General features: G+C 38.0%; 1 protein-coding gene across 1 annotated transcript in view; it reads right to left on the bottom strand.

Annotated features, from left to right (window-relative positions):
* Positions 1 to 2,253: 2,253 nt before the first annotated feature.
* The window catches only part of ATXN10 (ataxin 10), a 96,664-nt gene continuing 83,186 nt past the window's right edge, over positions 2,254 to 15,731 (bottom strand). Inside the window, exon 11 of the mRNA XM_005527014.2 lies at positions 2,254 to 2,976. Coding sequence (XP_005527071.1) covers positions 2,789 to 2,976 — 188 coding nt within the window. The 3' untranslated portion in view covers positions 2,254 to 2,788. The remainder of the gene's footprint in view (positions 2,977 to 15,731) is intronic.

Genomic DNA, 15,731 nt, shown 5'->3' with positions numbered 1-15,731 from the left:
TCTGCCCCCTTACAAACTCACTAAAGCTTGCTTTTTATGACTGATTGCTGTGCTGTATTAATCCCCAAGCATATAAAACGAGTCTATTGGAGACCGGGACTCCACTGGGAGAGGACAGGGAAGCTGTTGTCTTCCGAGAATTAATCCATCCTGGAAAATCAAAAGCCAGCCATTCACAATACAGTAATCAGCATGTTCTCCACTATGAAAGCCGTACGTTTCCCTTTCAGAAAACACAACTATTACTCCATTATGTACTGAAACACACAAAACTATTTTTTTTTTGTGTTTGTTATTATTTGGCTTATATTTATGGGTTCGTATGTATTCCATTGGTGAGCGTACATCCATCAAGTTAAAAAAACCCACCCTGTCTATTCCCCATTGCTTAAAAAGAAAAACGGACTCCCACTGCTGTTTCCACAACCAAAGTTCTCTCTGGATTTGCTTTGTGAACAGGATTTTAACTCTTTATCACCCTAAATAAAAAGAAATTCTTTGCATTTTTTTTCCTTACACAGAAAGCACAGCAAGTCCATTTTCTATTAGGAATAATTTTATTTTTTTTCCAACTTTGTTAAATTATCTGAGTTTTTTAAGTAGTGGCACTGAAATAAAAAATCTTTGAATTTTTGTAATTGCCAAATTAAGAACAACTTCACTTTATTTCAGATAGTGTCCTATTTGATGCTCCTTTGTTAGCAAAATTTTAATTCTTTCCTTTTAAAGTTGAATGATGCAGCCTTCTAAATAACCCCTTTTTTTTTCTTTTTTTGAAAAAGTAGAATTCTTTTTTTTTCCATTTAGGTCCTAGAAGTATGAATCTTCCATTCAGTTACGGAGATAAAGATCAAAACCCCCTACAATCCCAGCTGTAAATCTTATGTGACAGTAATGAAAATGCTAAATGAATTTTGGCCTAAACACAATAATTAAGGCTTAAGGAAATAATTGAGAAATCATGTGCTTAAGAAGAAGTACAATCACATTTCCATTCAGCCAGCAAAAAGCACCTACCTGTATACAACAGCACTTCAACACAATTTTTAACACCCAACAAAATATCCCTCTCAAGTCATTCTTTGAAAGAAAACAAATCAATCTTCTTACATTCATATTCATTCTTTGCTAAAGCAAAGAACACTTTTCTCCCCTATTTATTTTTCAAGTAAAAAGTCTCTAAAAGCAATAAAAGTTAGAACCTTTGTTCCTATTGCCATTATCCCTTTTCAGACATCACTTACTTAATAAACAGCTATAGACAGGAGTTTTGTATCCTTGTCTGTAAAACCAACAGGTGTCTAAAATCCCACTGGGTCAATTCCGTAGTCCCACCAGGATGGTATGGCAGACATCAACATCTTTCTGTTAACTTGAAATGACCTTAGGAGTCCAGCTGTATTCACCATCAGTTTTAAGCAGTATGATGTGTATCTCAGAGTTCAAAGCCATGTGTACTTTTTTCCATTTTTACATCAAAAATTCAATTGAAGGATCAAAATCTCATGCACATGGATGAAGGTGGGTTATATGTAATGTGGAGCTAAAGGACATGAACTTGCCTTTCTATTTAGAATGGGATTAAATGTCAACAAGAACATGAACATGTTCATTTTTCTGAGACCTCTGAGTTAGACATGGCTGAAAATAATCCAACGACAGTAAGTGTGCACAAGTACCAGCAATATTAAGCTGTAATTCCTGTTTTGCCTGTGCAGGGAGGATTACATTTTTCAGCTTCCAGGGCAAAGCTATGGCATACACAGAGTTAACTGTGCCCTCCTCCCCCTGTCCCCCAGCTTCACCCCCCTTCTCCCCCATCTCATTCATGCCACATTCCACAGTGGCAGGGTCCAACAACAATATAGGAGGGTACCCAAAATGAAGAGGCAGGGCCTTCTATTCTTCTGCCTCTCTTGAATTAATTAACTGGAAATGAGTTTTGTCAATGTTTTGGAAAGGCAGAGGGGTGAAAAGAAACTGCTAGAATTAATCACAGTGAGAAACTACCTCTTCAGCAGTCTGCCAAAGTTCAGAAAACCCATGAGAAGTGCAAAATAAAAGGAAAGTGGGCTGACTTACCCTCCAAAGGAACAAATAAAATTCAAACAAACACCCAAGTCTCCAAAACAGAGACATGCCCCAGTGCAAAGGAATGCAGCATCTGTTGCCACAACAGCTTCAGCTTTGGTTTTAATATACTTGTCATGAAGACTGATAGGTATCAAGGTAGAAAAGACAGTTTACTAACAATTTAAATAGACAAAAGGCATGTTGTGTTTAATTCACTAAATATTTAAGTACATCCAACATTCCCTTGATGCTTATATAGAGATATTTAGGTCCCATGATTGAAAATTAGTAACTTTGCTTGTTTAGCCCTAACTCAGCACAGATCTTTTACATGGAGAAGGCAGCCTGCAAAGGAACTCTTTCTTTGTAGAGTTTTTTAATGACAGTTATCTCCAGGTTCAGCAAAGGAAATTATAACAAGTCAATAGTGCAAGTATGACATTCTTCTACTGATGAAAAGAGAAGTAATGAAATTCCAACCAACTGACAAGAAGGACCTTTTTTCAGAAGCTGATTTACCCAGGTACATAGAAAACATATAGGTGACCTTTTGTTTACAGCAAAGGGAGGCAGAAGCATCATCTGGAAGTTTGTCTGAGAACAAACACAACATTTTAAACAGACTGGCACAAAAAAATAATGGCTTCTGAGCAAGGAAAAATATTTTATAAGAGAAATACCCTTTTAGTGATATGACTATTGCTAATATTTTTGCTCAGGAGGGCTTCTTCCTAACTGACCGCAGAATTAACTTGTCATCTCGTTGCTGTATCTCCAAGCCCATCCTCTCGAGGGCAGAGCTGTCTGCCAGCCCCTTCTGCTCCATCTGTGCAATCAGCGCCTGGTTCTGCTCGTTCTGTTCAGTGAGATTCCGGATCGCATAAATTGCCCACTGGCTCACAACTGTTGGGCAAAGTTAAGGACCATTTATTTATTTACAGATGAAACATTGTTTATTTTATTACTAGTCTCACCTCCCCCAGCCCTCCCCATCCCTTAAACTCAGAAAACTAGTAGAAATCAAGGATTTGAAAAAGATGTTTACAAGTGCTGACACTCAACATGCAAATACTTGCATATGAGGCAATTTAATTTTAAAAGAGGTATGCCCTTAAACTTCACACAAATTTGCTTTTATATTTTATACTGAGCTTTGGATTTATATTGAGTCAAAAAAACCCCAAACAAACAGATAAGCCCAACCAGATGAACTGCAGGAATTAAAAAGACATACTGTGTTAAACCAAAATTACAGCCAATTGAAATGTTCCAATGATCCTCCTAGTGAGTTTAAATAAAAAAAAAAAGTCAGTTGTTCATGATCTGAATCCTTCAACACTACACTTCCAAGCACTGGCAAACAAAATAGGCTGTACCTCATGTACAGGAAAGATGACTGTTATTTTCACTGCAAAAGTTGAAGAGATGTAGAAAAGGACAGCTAGCTTATCCAGGTTAGTATCTCAAAATAGCACAAATAATGTCAGAGACACTTAAACTTCTTTGACTTCTAATATTGCCTAAATTCAGTCCTTCAAGCCTGGGTGCTTTCACACACTTGCCAGGAGACCAGACACTACAGTCACTGGCAGGGAGCGCCTGCTGATGTTTAAATGGGCACAAACTGCAACTCATTCACCTCCCAAGGTGGTCCCTTGAGGCCAGGATTGAGGCACATGTCAGGGATATAGACAAAGGATTTAAATTCCCAGGATTATCAGCCAGGCGTCTTCCAAGTGAACTACAGTGCTCATTTTATGAAGTGTCAGAGATGTTGGTCCCAATTCTGCAGCTGAAAAGTTATGTTATAATCTTTTCCAAGTTACCCACATAGGAGCCAAGCCTTTCTGAATCACATGAGTGGTTTGCCCGCAGGGCATCAATTATTTACTACATGTAGCTTCACATCCAGTAGAAGAATATGCATAATTTACTCATCTTCTTGACGTCTTTTGGGTTGGGGAGCATCTAAGCACAGAGATAAGTGTTCTTATGGGCATTTGCCAGGGGGTGACAGGAGGGGAAAACTCAGACAGAGGGGAACTTCAAACAAAACAACAGAAGAGAGGAACTGGACTTAAACAATCTTACATAACCTCAACAGAGAGAAGGGTTTAGATGAAGAGTAGCGTGGACACAAACGGAAGGGAACAGCCCTGCACTGGCATGCATCAACAAAACAGTCTTTTCGTAGCAGTTTATATTTATTTTCAAATTCAAAAAGTCCAGAATTGAAAATCAAAAATAATAAAGTGTTAACTACTATGGAGCTTTTTTCCTTTTTCCTGATTGACCTCTTTAAACTTTGTCAGGAAGCATGCTGCACACCTTCTTCGTTCAAAAAAATTCCAGTTTGAGGTAATGATAGAGGAGACAAATTAAGACCAAAACAAATTATGGATCACATCAAAGCCTTAACAGGTGAACACAACAGAGAATATCAATATATTCTCTTCTGTCAGTGCACCACTACTAGAATTAAGCAAAAAGACAAGTGCCAAGCTACATTTAAGTTACATGAACTTGGTATTTGCAATGAAGATTGCATTTGAGTATACACAACAGTAAGATGCCAAAGTAATAAAGTCATATATGTACAGACTCTCAGTTATTAGTGCCAATGGTGAGAATAGATTGCAAAGCATGCAAGCTGATGAATGCAGATAAACCAAGGCTGACACCCAGCAGGTCTTTTCCAGGTCTGTTTTAGGGCATGCCATGAGTGCCAAAAAGTAACATGAAGTTCTCCCAGTGGACTGTGAAAAACAACCTACCACCCTCCCTGGCTTGGCTCCTGGGATGAGAAGCAGACTTTTCTTGCTGTGTTCCTAAAATATGGCTTCTGCATAAAATACAGCACTTGCATAAAAGCATATTTTCTATAATATTAACAGCAATTTTCAGAGAGTTCTCAATCAGACAAAGTGCCACACAGACCAAAAATGTACTATCAAAACTTTTGTGTGTACTAGCCTTGGGAATGATCCTACTACTATAGTCTTTATGTCCTTCAACACAAACCCGCTGCTAAACCCCATGGCAAATGCTCTTTTCCTATTACCAGATCCATTCATGCTTACATAATATCTAAGACATCCCCATTATCTTATGAACTCTATCACCATTGTGGCATTTATCATTACTGACTACTGTAGCTGAAGCTGCAAAATGGTTTCAATAACATTTTCACTCCTTCAGACACCCCTTTCTGTGTGTAGGTTTTCCATTGTGACCACAGCCATGAATATTCATGATCCCCTTGTTCACATGCTGGGGAAGGATGAGGCCTTTGGACAGTTTGGAGCAGACTCTGGCAGACTTGAGTGTCTGCGGAGATTAAAGCCAGTCCCCAGCTAATACTCACATTACCCTCTTGCTCCTCTCCAAAGACAGAGACACAGAGAGAAAATTAAACATATTCGAGAGTCTCTAATCCTACCTACACTTTAGGCACTTTATTGTATGCTCAGCTTTAGAAACAGAGCTTCTAAAGTTGCCATAGTTACTACAAATAAGAGCGTAAGCCTGTTTGTTGTGAAACTGCACCAAAGAGAAGCAACACAGTGAGCACAGCAGATCTGACTGCATAGACTTGTCTAGATTTTCCCAACTGGGCATTTTACACTCTCAAATAATATTACAGACAAGTGAAGATTATGATATTCTGTCACAGGGAAGAGGGCATACAAAAGGAAGAAAACAATTAATTTTATTTTGCAGAAACCTCATCACTAGAGTATCTGTGCTTAAGGACTGAAAACAAACATTTCTATGTATTTATAGCAACACTTTTCCAAAATCCTTCAGTACTGTGTGCTTTGGGATTCCTATGCTACTTTGACATAGACAAGTAACAAAACTGAATCAACTTGACCTGTCTTCTATACTTAAATAACATCTTAATTCCACAATTTAAAATTTTAAATCATCCTCTAGGTCGTAACTTTGATTGTCAGGGAAAGAGGAACACAAAGAGAAAGGAAGAAAGGTGGAGAAAACTGTCCCTTAGGGATGAAAAATATTAGTATTTTGGAGTAATGAAAATCTATGACAGTTTTGCCACTGACTGCAAAGGGAACTTTTCACAATTCTTCTGTTTCTTTTCACTTGGATTCTGCTACAAGAGGTTGCTGGAGTCAATGCAACAGCACAGTGACTGGTTTGTAAGCTTAATGGGGTGTGAAAATACAAGGATGTCCTGCCAGGAATTGCTAACCAATACTGCCAGAGAGGAGGACATACAGACCATTTCTCAGGGAGAGCGTTCCACCTCATTCTTAGTCCAACTGGAACCTAAACATTATTGACAAGCCCACTGCAGCCACCAGGACCCAAACAAATTGTTTTATAAAGCAATTTGGATTCTATGGATGATGGAGAATAGAAAAAAATATTAATGAGGTTGGAAGCTCATGAGGCAGATAAAAGGCAAGTTTTAGAAGTTAATTATTATCATTAGCTAATACAAGATAGTGAAGGGATGTCAAGGAGAACGAAATACATGCATATGTTTTCCCAAGTCCCCTTCATAGTTATTAATACTGAAGGATCTCTAAATATAACATTCTTAGGGGAGAGTTTGATTTATTACATAGTATAGGGACTTTTTTTTTTTTTTTTTTTAATTAGTCTGTTTCCTTCACTACAGTCAGTTTTCCCTAACTCAATTACTGCTTAGGAACTTTCTTCCTTATGAGTAATTAGGTTGTATGCAAAAAAGAGGGTATTCTTTGCCCAATCCCATTACCTCGTTTAAATCAAAATTTTTATTATTTAAATAGTAACTACATTCTAATCAAATACAGGAAGAGATACAAAATCTTATTAAGAAAGCCAGCACTCACAGATTGGAACCCCCATCAAATGGGCTGTTTATGTAATCCATTTATTAAAGCCGCCCAATTTTTCTAAGAACTATTCTGGAACAGATCTGTAGGACTAAAAAACAGAGGTAATAAAAATACAGTATTTGTATTGTACAATAATTATATTTCTTTCTGGCCTTCAACAAGTAATCCAGTTACCACTAGAACGTCTGCAGACTGGAATTAAATACTGAAGTATCACTTAGAGTCACTTCCACTTGCAGACCTGACTGGACACACTGAAAAGACATAAATCATTTTTCTTTCCCGTCTTTCAGTCCCTTCAAGCACTTTTGTTTCATAGCACCTTGAAGATAATTCCTCCCACCACTAAAAGAGAGCTCTAGACAACTACCACAGCTGTTTGTCATGGTTTGGAGCTGTGATGGACCACACGTAGCAGACAGTCAGGACTTTGGCCCCTCACCATCAGCCAAACTGCTTACAAAGCTCTACAAGTTTCATTCTGTCTGAGGTTTCAGTAGTTTAATGAAGTTCTAAAGGCTGTAGAAGATCAGAGCAATTCCTTAAGATTAATCTATATTTTTATATGACTTCTGCCAGTGATTAAGACATTACCAAAAAAATAATAACAGAAAATGCAACAAACTGAAACGTTTTATCTAATTTACTTATTTTCAAGAAGCTAATTTATATTTTAGAATTAAAGCTTTATACTCTCTTTATACTTAGCATTGAATTACCAGCACCAGAAAACAGCTGGGGTATTTTCATCCCAGGATGAAAATCAGGAATTCATCCTATACAAACTTAAAAAATTTTTCCTAGACGGTAGGGGGGAAAAAAGTCTAGGATATTTCAGTTTGCAGTATTTTCATATATTCCACAGCTGCTCTTATCACCTATGGTTGCAGTCACCACATTCTGGGTTTAAAAGCTAGAAATGGGCAGTACTGTACAAGCTGGGAATGTCCCTTCCTCCCGCCTCTGATTGACTTTGCTCTTGCAGAGCTGACATAGCACAACCCATCTAGTCTAGAAGCCGCCAAAATACAGAGGCACCACTGGACGCTGGCAGAGGTATTTATTCCTGATCACACTTTTTGGGGATAAGATTTGTAACACTGGGGAAGTGAAAGCAAATGTTTCTGCTACAGGCAGCCCTCACCTGGTCCCAGGGATCGGGCAGAGGGTTGGACCATCCAGTACCATACAAGGTTCCATCTCCACCACAGCGTGGCAGCAAAGCTTCACTGGACAGCATGTGTGGCATGAGGAGCTTGCAGCCAGCCCTTCCACTCCTCACCTGCAGCCCTCCCCAAAGGAAGCTGCTTCCACAAAATATTCCACTAAAGACAGAAAGCCTATCCCCAAAAACCTGAACTGAGGTTTGCAGCTCAAATTCCACCCTGCAGAACATGGCTTTGACAGAGATTTTAAACTACACCACCTCAGAACAGACAAATGGGCAAAACCATTTGGTTTAAAGGCACCGAAACAGCTTCAATACTAGGGCAATATTCTCTGTAATTCACAGATAACAAGAAACATCCACAGCACAAAATAATTGTACATTAAATACTTTTTCCAATTCTGAAGTCCTCACTCTCCTCTCATGCCAGCAGTGTTCCTCTTGCAAACAAACACCATCCTTCTGGCTACTTGTATTTTTCACACTCTCTGAGCAGTCTACCCAGGATCTGCAATGATGAATCAATTTCTAAAGTGTGCCTTGTGCGACACAGGCTTCTTTAAAATGGGACTTACACCTTTTGTATAACCAGCACACAGGCATGTTAAATCTCATGTAAGACTTTCAGTGACAATTCATCCATTTTAAGTATCTGCAGACAACAAATACACTTTGAAGACCAGAATGGACCTCTTTTGCCCAACACTTCTGCATTAACAGAGATGACCAAAGGTTAGCTTCTCTTGAAATCAAGCCTGTCAATTCTATTTCATGGGCAAAATGCTTTAATTTCTTTTCTCTGAAAAACTTTCAGTGTTGAACTGGAAGATTTCACTGTGTCCCTAAATAAACTGTCCTAGTGGGTAAATATCTCACTCATTACAGCCTGTGATTTATTTCTGGCTTAGATTTGTTTAGAATTATTTCCAAACACGGCTTTTCAGCATAGACAAAAAAAAAAATAAAATCCCAGATCATAACCAGCATTTGGTAAAGTACTTTTTGCATGAACTAAAGAAAGAAACCAAGGGAGATACTCCAAGTTTTGCATAATTTTTGTGTCTCTTCCCTCAATTTATGTTTTTCAGCATTTTTTTTGAAGGACAGGCACCAGAACTAAGTAATAAAATCTGCTAAAATCTGCTATCTGGCCGATTAGGGGTACAGCACAGTTTCCTGGCCCTTTTGGCTGTGAGTAGTTCAGAAAGAGAAGAACAACAGCTCACAATATCCAGTTGCTGTATATCTAACACACAATTACGAATATACATATGCATATGTATTATCTACTGTCCTCCCAGAAGTAGAGTCCAAGCTCCCCAGCCTTTCACATTTTCACTACTGTCCAATACTGACAGCCAGGGCAGATCATGAGGCTCATTTGAGTTCCAAAGCTTCCCCATTTTTAACTATATCCTCATGTCAGTGATAACCAGCTAAATGGCACCCTATGTTCACTAAATGGGGTTTACTGCTTCAGGAATTTGAAATCTATTGGCATATCTCTTACCTAGAGTCATATGGGAATTTTTCTCCCTAGATCACTGGTATTTCTGGGTTAACAGTTCTGAGCAGTATTACGCACCCAGCTTGCTATTAGCCTTTAATGCCTGCCAACTACACATTTAATCTGTATTCTATGTGCAGCCTTTCATGTTCTGTGGAACTTAAAACCCAATGCCAGAACATCTTAGCATACTATGAACTTAAAAAATTTGGGTCTAGCACTTCAGAGCTACAAAAGCCATTGGATAGGCTTAGCTCTGTCAGGCTATTTTTATTATTATGTCTCTTACGCCAAAACTTACAGAAACTTTCAGAAAAAATTAAGCCATAACCTCCAGCTTGTTTTCCTTTTCTCTATACTCAGACTTGTAATACTAGCTTAAAACCAAGAATATGACACATTCATTTTTTGCTGCTTAGGCTGCCAATTTTTTTTTTAAATTATGACTTACATTTTTAATAGAAACCCATAATTTATGAGCAACTACAAATCATCTGGTTTTAAAACAGAAAGAATCACACTCTTGATTGATCTCAAGCTAGTACTTCACAGTTAGAGAAAATTCAGTTGTTTCAGTCCCTTCTTTTACAATAATTCCATTTTAAGAGTTCATAACTAAATTTATTCGCTATCTGTAAGAGCTAGTTAGCAGGTTGGTATGTCAGAAAGCTTCAACTGCTGATACCTTACTGTTAAATATGCCTTACCTTCTCTTCCCAAGTACAGAAAAAAAAAAGGAACATTCCATTACGTTTAAATTCATGTATCAAATTACTAATAAAACCTACCACAAACAACGCTTCACAAGCAATGAAGCACAGGGGGATGGTAACTGTGTTCACAAACTGATCATCAGGCAGGCTGTAGTCCTTTTAGATTTCCTGGGACAAGGAAAGAAAAGGCTCCACCTTTACACAGAAATACAGTTGTGTATTTATATGTATACATATAGAAATAAACACCTTTTCTAAAATGCTTTAAAATGACAATTACAGGGGTCAAATGAAACTTTCAGAAATTTGGCACTACACTTAAAAACCCAATCTAATTCATGCCTGAGATGTGGTCAAGCTAATTCTAATTCACCACTCCAAGACAGATGATGAGTTGAGCTGACACAATTTGGGCTGAAGCTCTTTCTCTGTTTAGAAATGTTAGAGATTTGTCCAATTACATAGATCCAACAAAGATCTTATGCCACCTTATCTTTAAGCACAGTACATGCATATTTTATCGATTCAGGGTCTCTGAATAACTTATGTGGCATACCCTCCCCCCTGCTGCTTATGGTCATTTCAAATGTCACTTTATGACAAATAATCAAAACACTGAAGATAAATTAAACTCCAGTTCCACGGTCACAGACACCAAATGATGCCCAGTGTGCACCCAAAAATAACAACCATTAAATAAATTAGTGTTTTGAGAGATGCAACTAAATTATAACCAACTATTTGTTTAGCAAAATAGCCATTAGCCACAATTCTGTCTACAATTTCAGGCAGTGTCTGCAGATCCTTGAGGAAATCTCCACACTCCAAGAGAAAGGAACAAATCCACAAGGCGAGTGGAAAGGACTGCAAATATATCCCAAGTGAGGGAAAAAAGGTTAGGTTTTAAAAAACATTTGCAAATCGAAAGAACAAAGTTTAACCAAAGACCTGAGGAAGTGATTGCAAACAAATTAAGACTCAGGAAGGAGCTACACAGGAGAACACATTCACCAGCTGAAGATAACACTGTTTTAATTATAATGATCAAAAATGGGCAACAGAAAAATGTCAGAATAAAGTTATTATTCAAAGCACTGGCCAGATAAAATCCAAATATTCTTTGGAGGCAGGCACAAGAAAAAATGTCAAGAAGACAGACTGAAATATGATAAGGTGGTTGTAGAAGGTCTTCCATTCTCAACAATATTTCTGAACCACTCCTAGCTTTACTTAAAAAACCCCAAAATTTTTGGCTCTCAAGTTTCTAGTGCTCCGTCTCAGCCCAGAGGGGAATTTTTCAAAAGTAAGTCTACAGAAAAATCAAGGAAGCAAGTCTGAGCTATAAAAGCGGTGAAATAGTATATATTTTCTTCTTTTTCTTTATTTTTTTTTTTTTTTGGAGGGGGGTTTGCCCCTGATAACTAAAGATCTGCTTTCTTTAAAGAACTCAAGCCTGTCATAGATTTAAATCCACCAAGAGGATTAGAGAAAAATATGACAAGATTTGGTTTAGAAATAGTTATTAACTTTAATTCCTCACTTTTACATGCATGAGTTGGTGCCTACAGAGATTATTCCTCACTATGGATTAGATATATTAGAATGTAACATTTGTAAAAGCTTTCTTGCATTCTGTATAGCTCTGTTAGATTTCTCCCAGCTTTAAGAGAGACCTTGTACATCACATGTTTCTTTAGTGGTGATAGCTGGGTAGAAATGTGATACTGAAGAATAGATTCATAGTCACATCTCTGCAAATCTGTGTATTTTATGTATTTTTAAACTCTTAAGGAAATTACTAACAACACCCCCCAAACTCTGAAGTTCAATATTTTTAAACTACTTAAAGTATTTTCACTATTTTAATCATCCTGCAGGTGCTCTAAAAAATTAATTTTCGGAATTACGCAATCAGCAACCTGAAATATACCATTAGAAACTGTAACTTTGTTAAATGATAAAACAAAAGTGTGTGTGATCTGTGGTCATTTCTGGATGACAAAAAAGGTTAAGTGCTTTAATTTCTCAAAGTATCTATTTCTGTAATGCACACTACACTCTTTCTGTGGTCTCAAGTATTTTTCATATGAGGAGAATGTTGCATTTGACAGGAGAAAACTTTTCCTGGGGAACAATGTGGAAGACAGAATTGATGAAAGATGTAGAATATCTCACAAGAAAACTTTGTATTTTTGTTTCATTCTTAAATAAACATTTTCTGGCAATAAATACTTGAGAACTGCAGTCTTTGTGTCAGAATTTAGATCTACCAAATATGCTTAATGTGCTACGTTTTTCCCTTGGTTCTCCACCTTTTACTGAGTTTTGCCCCAAAGAGTTTGCAGAAAAGATAAACAACGAGTTAAGACATAGGTGTTATCCCAACTCTTCAAATCTGCAGCCATCACTCATTTAAGTGAGATTTAAAACAAGATTAAGTTACAGGAGTGCCTCCTGTGCCCTTTCCAACAGGGAGCAGCACTCAACTTCTCCCCCTTTGGAGCTTTATAATAATCCCATTCAGGACACTTTAGGCAATATACTGAAAAATCTACTTGGAGTGGAATCAAGATCTCTTTGGTCAATTAATGCTGATGTAAGAAAAGACTGGATAATTTGGCAATGCTTCTTTCAAGAGTATAAAAAAAATACCCTTGATAGATAGTGACACCAGTAGGCACTGGGAGGCTGGTGATCTTTCCAACTACAACCAAAAGTGGTGTTTGGAAATAGCTGTTTGGCTGAAGCCTCTTGGGAATCTCTTCAGATAGTAGCCCTGATACAACATTGAGGGGCTCCATTCCAAACCCACACAGGCCTCTGGTCCCCCTTAACCACTAACAAAATACAGCTACAAAGAGTTCACAGCAACTTGCAGAAAAGGGCAGAATTTCATCTACAGAATAAGGTGAAAGAAATGAGCCCCTCTCAGACTGTTCTTGCTCAATGAATGTTTGTACTTGTTCCAGCTTCTCATCTGACCAGCTCTTTTCTATACCTTACAGGTATGTGCATATGTCACAAAGCAGGAATCCTCCACTCTCTCCACTCTCTCTAAAAGCAATTCTCAACACATAGGAATTGAATTAGTCTGAACTGGAGCATGGCAATACAATGACTTCTTAGTTTCCTAGTTCCATCTATGGTGGAATCATAAGATAGAATCACAAACTGGTTTGGGTTGGAAAGGACCTTAAAGCTCATTGATTTCCAAACTAGTTCCAACTCTAGTTCCAAACTCATCTAATTCCATGGGCAGGGACACTTTCCACTATCCCAGGTTGCTCCTAGCCTCATATAACCTGGCCTTGAACACTTTCAGGGACGAGGCAGCCACAGCTTCTCTGGGCAACCTGTGCCAGTGAGAACAGGTAGAGCTGGCTTCACTCAGCCGTTATTTTATTTTGCCTTTGGCTCCATCAATGAAGGGTTCAGGCCAACTGATTTATCTTCTTAACCTGTGGTGACAAGTCCCATTCTTCTACTGCTGACCTCAACCACTGCTTGTTAAAGTCGCAGTGACACATTCAGTACTGGTTGATAGAAAACAAGATGTTTGCAGTGCTCTGTCTCATCCCTGGATGACACAGAGCAACCAACAATAATGCAAAATTGAGGCCCTCTACCAAAGAACACACTCCCCCTTAGCCTAGGTGGACTTCAAACTTAATTGTGCAGCAAGGCAAGTGTCACTGTGAGGAGGAAAAGGGTAATTCCATAGAATCACAGCATGGCCTTGGTTGGGAGGGCCAAGTTCTGTCCAAGTGGGCAGAACTTGACTGGACATGAGGAGACCATTACAGTTCTCATCAGTACTGTGGGTCCTTTACAGTTATCATATAATAATGTGATTTTGTGTATGCTTATGAAAATACAGAATCAAACAGGTCACATAAAATTGCTTAATGCACTGTCAGTGCCCAAAATGAGCTTTCCAAAAAATGGCAACCGTTGCTGAAGTGACATTGTGCTGTATTTACTTGGCAACACACATGGGATAGCCACACGTGCATGAAAACACTCAGCTCTGTGATGGCTCACTGTAAGAAGTCAACTCACTCTCCTGTTTTTGCTTTCTACTGGCTCCCATTCAGCGGTGAGGCTGTTTTACAGCATGTGGCCTGTTTAAGGTTGCACTCTGTAACTTAGATAAAAATGTCTGTCAGCTCCCCCAAAAGTCCTTGCTGGCATCTTGCAAAAACAAACTACCATTGTTGTAGACCATAGCAACTTGATTTCCTCCAGCTTTAGCCAGCTTCATGAACCACAATTATACTTGTTGCTGCCATGAAGTCAAAAGTATTTTCAATCTACCTCTCAGATGACTGAATATAATAGAAGCAGCTTTGGAAGGAGTATCTGAAAATTAACTTACTCTTTCTACATTTTCATCCATTAGTCAAACTAAGGGATCTGTGTATGGATATTCATATCAACCACAGCTTTTCCTTCCACAAATGCTAAAAACTCTTACTCCTAAAACACAGTTTACTAGGCATTTCCTCACATATATAACATATCTATGCATATATGTACATACACATATATATATAAACATATATCATCAAAGCAGGATATATTTTCTTCAAGTACAACTGATTTCTTGGCTAATACAAAGCCATGTTAACTAACAGTTTATATAAAATACTTACATAAGGTCATTCTGATTAAATCCAGACATTCACAAAATCAATTTATTGAGACACCTTCTATAAGAATCTCAAAAGGGTAATACTGGCACGCAGGCTGAAAAACCAAGAATATTCTGTCTTCAAAACTGCAGTTCACTTCTGACTTTCAAAATTTACCACTAACTTACAGTTATTATATTGCAGAACGCTGGATAATATTTTTTTTTTTCCCAAATAATAATAAATATTTCTATGGACAGCCACTGAAAAGCAAAAAAAGGCACATCTGTGTGAGTTACTCATAAGCAAAAATGTTAGGAAGCAGTGAAAAACCAAACTGCTTAGTTAAGGTAAACTGAAAAGTCTTCAATGATAAACAGGTCAGTTTATTTAAAGCCTCTCATAAGCACCTTTCTTGGAGTGATTAGGGTCAAAAGTATTTTGATCAGAAATGGGCTGACCTCCCTCCTCATGTTTACCTTAAGGAAATGGAACCTGTGAAAGGGCAGAAATGAAGCTGGAAGGAGCAGGAAGAGCTTAGGATGTGGTAAAAGGCAAGAACAAAAGGAAGGGCTCTTCTCTAATGATAGAGTCAGTCAGAGATGAGGAAGACGATGACTCAGAGAGCAAAATAGAAGATATTTGAATTTAGAACACCTTTTCAACACAAGTAACCTGAAAAGCAGGATTTGGAGTAAATTTTTTTACTGGTATTACCCAGATAGGTATCACCAACCCACTCTGCTGTCCTTTAGCAGGTTGAATTTATTTGTTTTTAAGTACAGGTTA

Source organism: Pseudopodoces humilis, chromosome 5 (assembly GCF_049639895.1).
Source record: "Pseudopodoces humilis isolate 2021_Gansu_Grassland_sample_001 chromosome 5, ASM4963989v1, whole genome shotgun sequence".
Lineage (NCBI taxonomy): Eukaryota > Metazoa > Chordata > Aves > Passeriformes > Paridae > Pseudopodoces > Pseudopodoces humilis.
The sequence above is the reverse complement of the archived record's forward strand: the minus strand, read 5'-3'. Positions and strand labels throughout refer to the sequence as shown.